This window comes from Pipistrellus kuhlii, unplaced genomic scaffold, assembly GCF_014108245.1.
Source record: "Pipistrellus kuhlii isolate mPipKuh1 unplaced genomic scaffold, mPipKuh1.p scaffold_m20_p_7, whole genome shotgun sequence".
NCBI classification, from domain to species: Eukaryota; Metazoa; Chordata; class Mammalia; order Chiroptera; family Vespertilionidae; genus Pipistrellus; species Pipistrellus kuhlii.
This window is the reverse complement of record NW_023425573.1, coordinates 30,422,909-30,437,042: the sequence shown is the minus strand read 5'-3', so window position 1 is coordinate 30,437,042 and position 14,134 is coordinate 30,422,909. Positions and strand designations below refer to the sequence as shown.

The window sequence follows — 14,134 nt, the reverse complement described above, 5'->3', positions numbered from 1 at the left end:
TCATGACACTTGCTACAACATGCATATAAGTGGAATCATTCAGTCCCTGTCTTTTCCTGATTGGCTGATTTCACTCAGCACCCATCCTCAAGGAACCCCTACTCCTCGCTTATGTGAGGTCCCTGGAGGAACCCGAGTCATAGGGACAGAAGGTATGACGGTGGGTGCCAGGCGTTGGGGCAGGAGCTGGGGAGTTTGTGCTCAATTGAGACAGGGTCTCATTTTGGGAAGAAGAGCTCAGGACATGGGTGCTGATGTTGGTAGCACAATGTTAATGTCCTGATGCAACTGAATTGTACGGTTAAACGGTAAGATGATAAATGTCCTTATGTTTATTTGTCACAATAAAAAAATACCAAATATTCCAACCCTGCCTGCCGCACCAGGGGCTGGTTCTTCTCCCACACATGGCAGCCACAGAGGAGGCCTAGTGGGCTCCTGAGTCCAGGCTGTGCGATAGATTCCACCCTTCGGGGGAGGGTTGGGGTAGGGGGTGGGGGGCTCCAGTCCGGCCCTGTGCTGACTGAATGGCCCCTGGTGACAGAGCTGGCTGCTCTGGGTGGCCTCACTCAGGGCCACACCCACTTCAGCCCCTTCTCCACACTACCCTTTCCCTGCCCTGTGCGGAGGCCCTTGGAGTGTTCCTGTCCCCATAGGCTCCTGCTGACCCCTGTCCTGGCTGTGGCTGCCGCTGGTCTCCTTCCTGCTTTGAAAATTTTCACGGCTCAGCTGTCTGCTCCTCACTTGCTTCTGCCAGGCTCTGAGGGCGGGCACCTTCCCGAGGACGATGCTGGCCGGCCACATACCTGCTTCTCCTTCGGTGGCCCTGAGCATCTACAAACAGCTGGACAGCCCCCACCAGACAGACTTATCCTCACAACCCCAGCCCATTTTCTGTAAGGAAGGGTCTTCCTGCTTCACCAGCCTCTCCACTAACCCGTCACCTCCTTGCACACCTAGTCCTGCCTGTTTCCTGCCTTGAAGGAGCGGCAGGGGTGGAGGAGATGGTTCGAATTTATGGGCACACCCAAGAGCCGGATCTCTGTGGGAGGAGGCGGCAGGCCAGTGCTGGCTGTGTCACATCGGAGGCCCTGGGACTCCTCCCAGGGGGCCTGGTTTACCCTCTCAGCAAGCCCCTCACCACTTGGGGATTTTCACTCCTCATCGGGTGCTGAGACGCGAGGGTTTGGGTGGAAGGCCCCTCCCGGCCTCCTGGGATTTCCTGAAATACAGGATCTGTGCTCTCGCCCTGAATTACATGGAGGTGGAAGCTGGACAAACATGCAATGGAGGTGGTTGTGTAAGCCTCAGGCAATCCCCTTCCTGAGCCACCAAGGCCCTGATGGACTGTGTCCAATAAGCCCACACCACTGTGCACACCGGGTCCTCCTCCCCTCACTCACCACCCCACACCACCCCACACCACACTGCACCGCACCGCACCGCACTGCACCGCATTGCACCCACCCACACCACACCACACCGCACCACATCGCACCACACCGCACCGCACCGCGGGCTCTGCAGGGCAGTGGGTCTGGGCTGTGGCCTGCCGGTCTCTGGTCAATCACTTCCCAGGTGAGCAGGCACCTGCACCTCCTGCGCCAACAGCTCACCCTCCCTGCTCTGCTCTGCCTGGCCCAGGTGCAGCTTATGACCATCTTCCTGGCCTTCACCTCCCTCAGCTCCAAGGCCTTGTCCAAGTGCTGTGGCCACCTTCATGTGGGCTCTAGAATACTGAGGACCATTCCCCACCCAGGGAGACAGTGTCTGACAGCGTGACACTCTGATTTTGTCCCCACTCCCAACGGCCAATGCTCACAGGGCCACTCCCCCTCCCCCTCCCCTACTCTAGCAGGGAGGACCCTGCTCCACTGTGTCAGATGGGCAGCTTGGGGGGGTGAAGCTGGACCTTGTTCTGACTCAGAGCCCTGGGCGCTTTGGGTATACAGGGGTCCATTCGTCCCCTGGGCAAATTCAGAGACCGTTGTAAGATTCCTGGGTAAGTGGAGGAACGTGAGAATCCCACCTGCAGACAAGGAAGCCACTACAGGATCAGGACCCAAGACTGAGAGTCAGGATGAGGGCTGCAGGACCAGCTCCCCTGCAGCCACTTCTCTCCTCTAGGCCAGAGTCCCCTGGAGACAGGGGACCATGCAAAGGTCATGTGTGCAGGGAAAAGATTAGGATGCAGGTGTTAGGTGAGGTCCGAGCAGCAGCCCTGGGGGAGGGTAGAAGTGCTCTGGGCAACCCCCAAGGACAGGGCTGGGCCAGCTTTGAGGAGGGAAATCGGTCCTATTTGTGTCATGGGCTCCCGGGTCAGGTGGGGAGCTCCCCGTTTGAGGAGGCATGGCAGCAGAGACCCATTCACTGGGGCTGCAGCTCCACAGAAGGGCTTCCAAGCACCAGGAAGTGAGTGCCTTGGATCCTGGTTCTGCCCACAGCTCTGACTCAGGCACACAATCTGATTCAGGCACACAGCTTCCCGGTGGGCTGGCTGCGGCAGGGAGGGGAAGGTGGGGGGCATGTTTGCGATAGCTGTGGCCTTCTCCATGGAGTCACCTCCATGTTTGTTGTTTACAGAAGCTACAGCGGGGGGTACCTGATGCACACAGCCATCCTGGAGGGGCCAAGGGTCACAGGGGCGGCTCCCACCCGCTGGTTGGAACTTGCTCAGCCCTGAGCAGAGAGGCAGTTGGGCTGGGCAGGGTGCCCAGCACAGGTGCTGGAGGGACTGGCAGGGCAGGGCTTTTCAGGCCCAAGAGGTGGAGCCAAGGAGACTTCCCCGAGAACCAGACTCACTCCAGCTCCAGGCCCAGATGGGTACTCCTCTCAAGCCGAAGGCCAGGTAGGGTGGGAGTCAGGCAACTTGAGGGCCCAAAGCTGGTGGTGGGCAATAGGGGGCACTGGACACAGGCCTTGCAGGAGGAAGGGGCAGGATTCACACCTGGACTTTGATGGGTTCAAAGTTTCCAGCTTCAAGGTGGGGCACAGGTGCTTGAGGTAATGCTCAGATTACTACGGAAATGCAGTCCCCAGCTCTGGCCTGAGGCTGCTTGCTTTCAGGATGCCTCAGAGAGACAGTTGGGAGGTGATGGCCCAGAAATGGCCCCCACACTCAGGGTCTTTGGGCAGCCGCAGCCCTGCCTCATCTTTCACATTTCAACAAAGAGGGATGTCTTTTGTCCAAACACCAATCTGGTGGTGATGGGGTGATGTCACAGAGACCCTGAGGCTGCTGCTACAGGGATAAGGGTGGGAGGGGGAACAAAAACAGGCCCCTCACCTCCAGGGACAGCACCCTAGCTGATGGGGAGTGGGGGTAGGGGGAAGGGTGGGCGGGGATTGGGGGGGGGGGTGAGGCCAGGCCCAGGAAGGTGAGAGTCTGAGCTTGAATGTGCCTTGGGCCTAGAGAGGCAGTGTGAGAGAGGGAGGAGCCCAGTGAGGCCCCTCCCCCATAAGCAGGCCCCCTCTCTGCCTGCTCCTGTGGCATTCCTAATTGTTGATGACTGACTCACCCTCACTTCAAAGGCTTGGGCCAAGTTCAGCTATTTAACCTGCTGCACTCCACACCACTCTGGAATTCTGCTCTGCGGGGAGCTGGCTCCCCACCTGTGGACCTGCTCCTCACCTGGGCAGGGGCCTCCGCTCGCTTGCTCGCTCTGGTCTTCGGCACAGCCCCTCCAGGGCCATGTCCTCTGCCCTGGCCCCAGCCATGGCCGTGCAGGTGCCCCTGTGGCACCACTACCTGCAGGCCATCCGCTCACGGGAGGCATCCCGGGCGCAGGACTACCAACGTGCAGAGAACGTGCTGCTCACCGTGCTGGAGCACGTGCATTCCCAGGACCCCCGCTTCCTTGTGGATTACTCCCGAGACCTGGAGGCCTTGCAGTTTGCCCTGCGCTCCTCGGACAGCCCCGTGGACATGGAGGTGCCCCTGAGGGTGGACGCTGAAGCCCTCCTGAGTGAGGAGCCAGGGGCCAGCGAGATGGGCGATGGCTCCGTGACCTGCCGCCTGGGAGTCCCCAGAGAAGGGGCTGGCTTGGAGCAGTGGGTGACTGACGACGTCTTCACCGCCTCCTTGAACAGCGGCTCCAAGTGCTGCGGCCACATTGTTCCCAGCAAAGTCCTGCACGTCCTCAAGGACCTTCTGGTGGCTGCCATCGTGCACTGCAAGCACCATGGCCTCATCGCGCCAGGTAGTGGGCAAGTTCTCTGCGCATGCATGAGTGCGTACATGTGATGGTGGTGAGTGCACTGGCTCAGTGTGTGTGTCTGGGGCACACGAGTTGGGGGACATCGCTCTGAGTTCTAAGAAGACATGTTTCATGTTACTTGAGTTTTATATGGCGATTTTGATAGTAACGTTTGAATGGATGCTACTTTGTAAGCGGCTGGAAACGATGAGCAGTGTGCTGTTTTCCAGCTGATCTGCTTCAAGAGGGTCCCTGATGCAGCTCTGTTGTCAGTCCCAGCTGGACCCGACAGTCCTCCCAGCTGTCCTCACTTCCAGCCTCAGGTCACATTGCACCAGGACAGGACACTGTGTGTGTGTGTGTGTGTGTGTGTGTGTGTATGTATTGTGACTGGGATTGTGAATGCATGTACATGTGTGAGCATGCACACATGTGAGTGTGGGTGTGTGCATACATGCACATGTATGCACAAGACTGGTTCAACTTATGGCCCCATTGCTAATTGATGTCTTGGGCCCCAAGTGGGATCTGTGGCACGTACCATCATATGAGCTAGGGGTCTGGCCTCAGTCTCTCCTCTGGTGCCTTGTTGATGTGGTCTGGATGGTGGACCACTCAAGGTGGACAGGGCCAGGAGTGGCAGGCTCCCCTCCCCTCAGGACTGAGAGGGGCTAGAAGCGGATTGTGTAGGGCCCAGGACAGTGGGGCCCGGAGTGAGGAAGTCCATCTTCCTGAGGGTCAGGAAAAAGACATCAGGGTGTCTGGCAGGTGATTAGGGACTGAAGCAGAATGCCCTGCCTTCTTGGGAGGGATAGGTAAGCGTGGGGTGGCTGACACCTGGTATTAGTCTGGCCCTCACATCTGCCTTGAGATCAGTGAGTGGGGATGGTCAGTCCCCTGAGGGACGGTGTCCTGCCCCGGACTGCCCAGGTGTGGAGCCCAGGTCTGGCTGCAATCCAGGCTCCAGCCCTCCTGGTGACATGGTCACCTTAGCCACCTGGGCAGCCCATAGGACCAACCTTCTTCCCGTGGCTCCTAGGGAAGCCGGGCATCCTTCTCCATGCCAACATAAAGATTCAGCAGCAGGCCAGGCTTCCTGATAGACTTGTAACACAGGAGAGGTGTCTCCCCATTCCAGCCCCTCCCCAGACCTGGCCAGTTGACCCCCTCCTGGGGCTGATGACGGACACTGCCCCCACAGGGTGCTGAGCCTGTCATTAGCTGCTCCTAAAGCCCAGCCTGCAGACATCTTAGCCCACCATCTCTGAGCCTTCCAATTATCGAAGGCAGCTCCAGCAAGGCCTTTCTGAGACCTAGCCTGGCTGTTCCCACCTGGTGCTGTCACCTTCAGGCCCTCTGTCCTGCCTAGAGGACAGACTCACCAATTGGTTGAGCACAAGGCTCTGCCCAGCCCAGGGTCCTTCAGGCACATTCTAGGCTGCCATGGCCCCTCCTCACCGTCCCAGGTCCCGGCTGAGAAGGCAGCCACACCCAGGGGCTGGCCACCTGCCAGCAGGCAAATTCCAAGCATTACTTCCTGACACCTCCCTTAAAAGGAAGTGTGAGCTGCAGGTGACTAGGTTCAGGCTGTCCACCCCACCCCACCCCCACCCTGAGAGCCCCTGGGAACCGTGACACCAGGCCAGACTGGTGGGGAGCGGCTGGGATGAGTGGCAGGTGTGGTTGGCTACCTTCCAAGCCACCATTTCATGGACACAATGTGTGACCAGTGGTAGCTAAGGAAATGAACTCACCTGTGGCCTTGCATAACAGGTGCCTCAAATGCTAAAAGGGAGGGACTGGGGGATCACTGAACCCCTCTCTCCCTTTAACTGATGCAAAAACTGAGCCCATTCCAGGGATGGAATAGCCCAGGTGGCAGGGACAGGACCAGCCCGGGCTGGTCCCAGAAAGTGGCTTAAGAGCTGCCCTGCAGGAGATTAGGAGGAGGGGGATACATAGGGGGTTCTGGTTCCTTTCTGGAACCTCCCCGCCTCCCCCGCCTCCCCCCAAGGCCTTGGACTCTCAAGGGCAGACTGTGTCTGCTGTAGGACAGGGGGAAGGACACTGAGGGAGAAGGCCAGTGTGCTCAGCATCCCCCACCTCCCGATCCCCAGTCCCATGACCCCATGGACGTCCCTTCTGGTGGTCTGGGGGCTCTGTGTAGGGGAGTAGGCTCTGGGCTGGGCCCCAGGGGGCCTGAGTGGGAAGGGGATCAGGAAGCATTTCTGCTGGAATGTTCTGTCTCCCCTAACCCTGATGTCAATGGAATTTAGGGAAGCCAAGATTGTCCACTGTCAGCCTTCAGGCAGGGCCTCCTGGTCGCTGGGCACCAAGCCTGCTCCTCCAAACCCCAGGTCTTTAGGGACATTGCAGACCTTCTGAGCAGACCTGTCCTTCACTTCCCAGGCCCTCCCGTGAGGGGTGTCTGAGCCGGCAGACAAGCCACTCAGAGAGAAGTGTTAGAGATCCTTCCTGACCTTCCTCCTTGAAGAGGGGCCAGGTCTCAGAGCCACCTTAGTGTCCCCCGCAGGGTTGAGCCAGTGGGGCCCTTGGACCTAGACAACAGGGCGGTGGCCACTGGCCGAGGGCTCTGCCCTGGGGCAGAACTGCTCTTCTTGGGGTGGTGGCCTCCCCTGGCCCAGACTGGGCAGCTGCTTCTGCCCCTCCTCCAGCAGAGAGGGCTGCAGGAGACATGGCCATGGGGTGGAACAGAGCCGGGGTCAGGAGGGCATGGGAGGTGCCCATGGGGAAGCCTCAGTGCAGGTGATGCTGTCATCGCAGAGGCTGCAAACTCCTGAGCTGACCGCATCCTCACGACATGAGTCAGCCGGCCGGGTTGTGGGAACAGATACCACAGCCAGGCGCTTAAACAACTTAAATCTAGGCTTAAATCCAAGGCCACGGTGTGGGCAGGGTTGGTTTCTCCTGAAGCCTCTGGCCAGTCCTCACACGGCCTCTTCTCTGGGTGGGATTCCCTGACATTTCTTCCATAAGGACCAGATTAGCACCCACTCTGATGGCCTCATTTTGCTTCACTTCTTTAAAGACCCCCATCTCCAAATACAATTACAGTCTGAGATGCTGGGGGTTAGGGCTTCCACACCTGAATTTTAGGGGATACAATCCTGCCCATAACAGTTGTGCAGGCACCTGCTGGGCCAGCCCCGTGCCTGGCTGAGGTTCCCGGTTGATGCTGGTGTTGGGGGATAGGGGAGGGGCCTGCAGGTGTGGGCCTGGGTGGGGCCGACAGGGCTGCAGGTGAGGGCCAAGGAGTGTCTTGGGAAGGCATGGTTAGGCACGGATGAGGGGCCAGCAGGGCGGCCATTGCAGGTTCTCTGAAGGCGGACAGCCTGCGGGAGGAGGAGCTACACCTGTCACTGCTGGTGTCCAGTGGCTGGAGGACAATCCGCTTCAACGTGGTGCCTGTGGTGCGGTGGAAGCACAGGGTGCCTGTCCTGGAGGGGGCCCAGCGGGCGCCCGGGTTCCCTGAAGGCAGCTTGAAAAGGATCATCAGCCAAGAGGTGGCCCTGGTGCCGGCCAGTGCCCAGCTCTGGAGGTAGGAGGCACCTCCTGGGTCAGTGGGGGCCTGGGGAGTGGGCAGGAAGGAATTACCCCCGCTGCTCCATGGACATCCCTACCACACAGAGGTTACAGGACTGCCAGGGGAATTCAGGATACCCCCGCCCCGCCCGCCCTGAGCTTTGGGGAGTGGGCTGTGTGGTGGAACCCTTCATGACCAGCCCAGTGCGGGAAAGCAGCAAAGAGGACAGGGGGCATGTCCAGGGTCCCGGCAGGTTCCAGGAGCAGCTGGGAGGATGGTCAGGATCTAAGGAGACAAATTAGCACTGGGGCTTCACTCCATCTGGGCTGCTCTTCCAGATTCGTGTCCCTGCTCCCAGGAGGCTCCCATCCAAGGTATTTAGTAGTGATGTCCTCTCCCTGGCCTGGCTGAGGAGCCCAGAAATCTTGGAGGGGAGGGGAGGGAGGGCATCTGCTGGGAAGGGAGCCTGGGAAGGTTCTGTGGGAGGGAGGGAGGGAATGGGGGACACAAGGCAGAGGCTGAGCTCCCTGCAGACCCCACACCAGGGCCTGGCGAGCCCCATTGGGACCTACTTGCTTAACTGCAGCTGGCCCGCAGGCCACTATGATTTGGCCAGGGTGACGCCCCTGCAGCTCTCATGTCGGGGGTGAGGTGTGCAGGTGGCTGATATTTGTAAAGCTGGTGATGCCTTTTTGTGGTTTTCTGCTGCTCACAAAAGCTCAGTAGAGCACCTGGGAGCCACCCCACCCACCTGGCCCATCTTTGCACAGAGCAAGGGTTGCGTTCAGGCGGGCAATGATGCTGGCTGCCAAGAAAGGGGAAGGGCTGGGCCGAGCAGTCATTTTTTGCAAGTAAATGGCCTTTCCGGTGCTCTGTCCACCAGAGACGCAGAGTGTAGTTGACCATTCAGGTCCACATAGAGTGGAGACACTGAGGGCACAATGCCCATGTCCCACCCTCACTCACTCAGCAAGCACACAGCTAGTGCCTCTGGTGTGCCCTGTGCTGGGGGCACTGCTGGGGGCAGGATTCTGAGCCCCTTTGTGGTCTGAAGCTGCCAGAGTGGGGCATGAAATGAAGACATCCTACTTGCCAGGCTGGGGCGGCTCCTCCCACACTTCTGCCAGGGACCAGAAACGTCAGCTGCTCCACCCTGAGCTGCTGACAGTGGCACCTTCCAGTCCTTCTTGAAGGCTCCCCAAGTCCCTCTGTGCTCTGGGTCTATGTGTAAACCAGACATTTCACACGGGACAGTGCCCTCTGCAGGCCGTTCCTGAAACATGCATGAAGCCGGGCATCCTGCCAGCCGCTGCCAAGGCCTGGGCTGTCCCCTGGGGCTCAGGAGTTGCCCATCCTGGGGAGGCTTTCCTTTCTGGGGGTAAGCTGTGGGTGCAGGGAGCCACAACACCTGGCTGAGGCTGAGATGCTGACCACGAGTGGCGTGTCTGTCCGGGCCCCCAGGGTCTCCGTGGACTACCTGCTCACCAGGCTGCTTAGTGCGCTGGGCTCCCTGCCGGGCCACCGCCTGGACAGCCTCTCCATCCTGGACCGGGTCAACCGAGAGAGTTGGTGCGACAGCGGCCAGAGCCCCGGCCTGACCTTTGACCATCTGAAGGTACATGCGGGGGGCTCTACTGGGCCTTTGTCTACCACCAGGGGCCCAGGGCAGGGGGCCTCACGTTGGACCCTTGAGCTGGCTCTGACCAATGCACAGCCTGGAGTAAGCTCTGAGTCAGAGGCTCTGAGTCAGAGGCTCTGAGGCCTTGCCGGTTCCCAGAGGCCCAGGCTCACAAGTGACATGTGGCTGCTGAGTGCGGTGGCACCTCAGACCGGCCTTTGCCATCTCAGGGCTGGTGACCCCGGGGGTTCTCCTGGCCCTTTGGGTTGGGTGGCGCACAGCCAGCTGCCCCCAAGCTCGTGTCAGCCCTGGGAGGCGCCTGTCCTCCGGCCTGAGTCTGTGAATGTTACAGGCCGGGGCTCTCTCTCTGAGGAGAGCCAGCCCAGCCCTGGCACCCCTTCACTGCTGCCCAGTGGTTCTGTGACAGCCCTGGAACCGTGTCCTTCAAGGGCCTTGCCAGGGGCAGGAGCTCACAGGGAGGTGCAGGGGAAGTGGGTGGGGCCATGGAGTCTTGGGGTCTCTGCCCGGACTGGGCAGCGCGAGGCCTTGGAATGCTGCTCCATGACGCGGGTTGGGGGTTAGAGATGTGGTCCGACCTGGTGCAGAGGGTACTCCACCAGGAGTCCCCGTGTGACCTCAAGCCACTCACCGTCCCTCTCAGAACTCCATCCCCCCTGAGGGGGTGCCAACTTTTGAGGGGGTCCTTTGGAGCCGGACACAGGGTGGCTTCTGCAGTGAAATAGGGATGATGGATGGCAGAGGGAGAGGGATATTAAAGCAAAAGGAGAGGGGGACGCAGGGCCAGGGGTGGGAAGGCAGCCAGGTAAGTCTAATTGTGGCTTTCAGACATATTCTGGGCCCAGGTGTCCTGGGCACACAGATTAGGGCAGGGGATGTCAGGGAGTGGGGCCCTTGGGGTGGAGCTATAGGGCATGAGTAGGAATTCAGTGGGAGTGGGGCGTGAGGAAAGGGCCGGAGGATGGTAGGAGCCTCAAATCCCCTCAGAAGGATCTTGGTGGCATAAAGAGGAGGCTGGTGGGGACTACTCAGCTGCAGTGCCTTCCCATCCCCAGGGGTCAAGGGAGGCACCATGGTGGGGACAGCTGGTGGGGAGGGTCGAGGACTCACTCTGGGCACCCGGGGGAGCCATAAAGAGTGGGAAATAGTGCCCGTGGGCAGGGAGCTTCTGGGTGGGGGGAGGGCTGGAGGGTCCATCACTTCCTATCCCCAGGGCCTGACCCACTGTCTTCCCAAAGGCTGTGCTGCTCTGGGCCTCAGTGCTCTTTCCGGCGCCCGAGGACTGGGCGGAGCTGCAGGGCGCCGTGTACCGCCTGCTCGTGGTGCTGCTGTGCTGCTTGGCCACCAGGAACCTGCCCCACTTCCTCCACCCCGAGCACAACCTGCTGCAGGACACCAGCCTGGACCTCAATGCCCTCTACCAGCGCGTGGAGCACTTCGCCAGCCAGCCCGAGGCGTCCCTGCGCATCCACGTCACCCACCTGGGCCGCAGCCCCCCGCCGCGCATCGGCCACGGGGTCAAGGCGCTCCTGCAGCTGCCCGCCAGCGACCCCACCTACTGGGCCACTGCCTATTTTGATGTCCTGCTGGACAAGGTGGGCATAGGCAATTGAGGGAGCCTTGGGCAGACCCAGGGTCACATGTGGTGAGGATGAGTCCTGGTCACCCTGTCCTCTCTCCCTTGCCTTTTCTGCTCAGAGTCAGGAGCTTGAGCAAGGAGGTTGGTCAGGTCAGGAAAGGATGTGACATTGGGGTCAAATAGGCCATGATTGCCCCCTGCCCACCAGTGGCTCCACAGGCCCAGGACCGCTGTCTTGGAACTAGAGAAGCACGTCCAAGCCTGACCCTGCCCCCCCAGAACCACCCAAACCCACAATGAGAGCACTCAGAGCCCCAGCAGCTACCCTGGGCTCCATCCTCCTGAAGGGGCGTGGCCTCTGTGGGCCTCATTGGCAGGTTCCCTGGACCCAGCAGTTCCATGTCATGTCCCTTGGCATTTAGGGGGAGCCTGTCTGCTTTACCTGCTACCCCTCTCAAGTCCCAAGGTTCCACTAACTCTGCTGATCTTCCCTTCCTCCAACCCGGGAGCCCCCTCCTGCTCCTCCCCAAGGGCCATTCCCACCTTCACACCAAAAAGCCAACATGTCTCCTTCCAGGGTACGCCCAGAGACATGGAGTGATGGTAGTGGGAGGGGTAACCCACATGCAGGCCTCAGCAATCACTTGCCCAGGCCTCCTTGGTGTCAGGCCATCCAGGGACACCTGGGTGTGAGGAAGGCCATGGGGGAGGGGACCCAGGGACACCTGGGTGTGAGGAAGGCCATGGGGGAGGGGACCCAGGGACACCTGGGTGTGAGGAAGGCCATGGGGGAGGGGACCTAGGCAGGTTCAGCTGCAGGGAGGACTGTCCAGGTGAGACCCAGAGGCAGGAATCCCAGTGGTCAGGGACAGATCTTGTCCCATGCTGTGTCTGGGGCTCGGTGATGTGCTCTCAGATGTCTCTGTGACCCCTCTGTCCCCGCCCTGCCCGCAGTTCCAGGTCTTCCACATCCAGGATAAGGACCGGATCTCGGCCATGCAGAGCATATTCCGGAAGACCAAGTCCCTGGGCGGCGAGGACAGCTGAGTGGGCGCCTGGGCTCGCCGCTGCTGCACTGCCCCATGGAGACTCCTGGGACACAGGCAGAAGGCCTTCACCTTGAGGTGGGTGGTGGTTCGTGGAGGGACTTTCTCCGGGGCAGTGGCCTCAAGGGAGTCTAAGAGTGCAGGACAGCGGGCCTCCTGGGAGCAGCTGCCTTGTCTCCAGGGGTGAGGGGCATGTGCTTCTTGTGTCCATCCACCTACATGGTGCTGTCAAGACTGAAAAAATGAATGTCTGGACCTTCAGGACTTGTCCCATCCATATCAAATGCTATTTGTGAGGTAAAATACTATGTGTCTGATCTTGAATAAATTAATGTACCCCCAAAGAATAGCAAGAGTTCTTGTACCTGCCCACCTACCACAAGCACAAGGATGGGGCCTGCAGCCTCACTGGGTTTTGGAAATGGATCTTGGGAAGGTCCATTTGTTGGCTGGCTCGGAAACGGTGAGTTCTGAGTGGGTCAAAGCACAGACTGGCTGTCCAGCAGCTTCATGGGCTGGGTCCCGAGGGAGACGGGCACCACGTGGCGTCTGGAAAACCCTACCATGGAAGCTGAGGTTCTGCATCAGAGAACAATAGTTCACTGTCCAAAGCACAGTGTCTACATGACATGGGGTCCCAGCGGAGGATGAGCCCTGACCGCGAGAACCCAGGCCACTACAAGCCCACCACGAGCTCCATGTTACAGATCCTTGCAATGAGGCAGGAAAACATAAGTAAAAGGCATGAATATTGGAAAAGTAAACCTATAATTATTCACAAACAACTTGATTATTTACATAGAAAACCTTAAGGAATTCACAGAGAAACTATCAGACTTGTTAATTTAATAAGTCAAGAGATACAAGATTAATAGAGAAAAATGAACTGTGTTTCTATATATTACAAGTAAACCACTGGAAAGAAAATTTTAAAAATACCATTAACAATAGCATAAAAATATCATACACGCAGAAATATACCTAAAAAAGGCTATGTGAGACTTCCACACTGAAAACTAGAAACAGCACTACATATAATCTCGAGCGATCCACATTAATGTTTAGGTCTTTAGAATGTTTAAATTAAAAATTTATAATATTTTGATGCTTTCCATTGTACATAACTTGATACATAGATTTAGTGCCATTCCATCAAAACTCCAACATGCTCTAAACAAGACAATTCTAGAATTTACGTAGAAATTCAAAGGCTCTAGGACAAGAGAAACAATTTTGAAATTACAAAATTGAAGGATTCGAACCACCTGACTTCAGACCTACTATGAAGCTGCAGTAATTAAGACAGTGTGGCGCTAACGTGAAAATAACTAAATACAACAACACAGAATGGAGAGACCAGAGCAGACCAATGCATGGGGCCAGCCGACAAAGTGGCCAAGTCCACTAATTAGATGGGGAAGGAAAGTCTGGTCAGGGTGGAAGAAATTGTACCTTGACCCCCTCTCCACTCCATCTCAAAATTAATATGGCGTGGATCATAAACCTACACATCAAAGCTGACACCAGTGTTTCTAGAAGAAACATGGTAAGCTATCTTTAGGATCACAGAGTAGGCAAATGTTTCCTGGACAGCATCCAAACAGCACGGACCATAAAGGAAAACACGCGGGCTTCATCAAGATTTAAAATATCTGCTCTTTGAAAGACACGATATATAGAGTGCAGGTGAGCCACAGAATAGGAGAAAATGCTCATAGCAACGTGTCTGACAGTATCCAGAGCCTATCAAATAACTATCAGAAGTTGACAATAAGAAGATGAAAATCAAATAATGTGAGCAAAACCCTTGGGCTGGCACTCCTCAAGAGGAAATGCATGATTGGCCAATAAACACATGAAAAGATGCTCAACACCATTCATCATCAGGGAAATGCATAATAACATCAAAGTAGATTCAATTTCACACTCACTGGGGCCAAGGGGGAGGGGGGGAAACAACACCAAGTGATGGTGAGGATGTGGAGTAACAGGAACTCTCCTCCACTCCGGTGAGAATGTAAAACATTGCAACCACCTCCAAGGCTTATAAAATTAAACCTGTCCTTCCCGTGTGACCCATAATTCCACTCTAGGTATTTACCCAAGAGAAATAAATAGGTGTCCACATAAAGC

The 14,134-nt window shown here is 57.7% G+C and overlaps 1 protein-coding gene across 2 annotated transcripts; it reads left to right on the top strand.

The window, feature by feature from the left end:
* The first annotated feature begins 3,352 nt into the window (after positions 1 to 3,352).
* MAB21L4 (mab-21 like 4) lies at positions 3,353 to 13,104 on the top strand. 2 transcript variants are annotated; one of them, XM_036422423.2, is made up of 5 exons: positions 3,353 to 4,199; positions 7,530 to 7,755; positions 9,202 to 9,355; positions 10,615 to 11,007; positions 11,066 to 11,655. In XM_036422423.2, exons 1-4 carry the CDS (start codon positions 3,692 to 3,694, stop codon positions 10,987 to 10,989), a joined length of 1,263 nt encoding a protein of 420 aa, XP_036278316.1. In that variant the 5' UTR covers positions 3,353 to 3,691; the 3' UTR covers positions 10,990 to 11,007; positions 11,066 to 11,655. The 2 variants fall into 2 exon arrangements, with proteins under 2 accessions (XP_036278316.1, XP_036278315.1); XM_036422422.2 differs by lacking the exon at positions 11,066 to 11,655 and adding an exon at positions 11,910 to 13,104 and having other exon boundaries at positions 3,355 to 4,199; positions 10,615 to 10,971.
* The last annotated feature ends 1,030 nt before the right edge of the window (positions 13,105 to 14,134 follow it).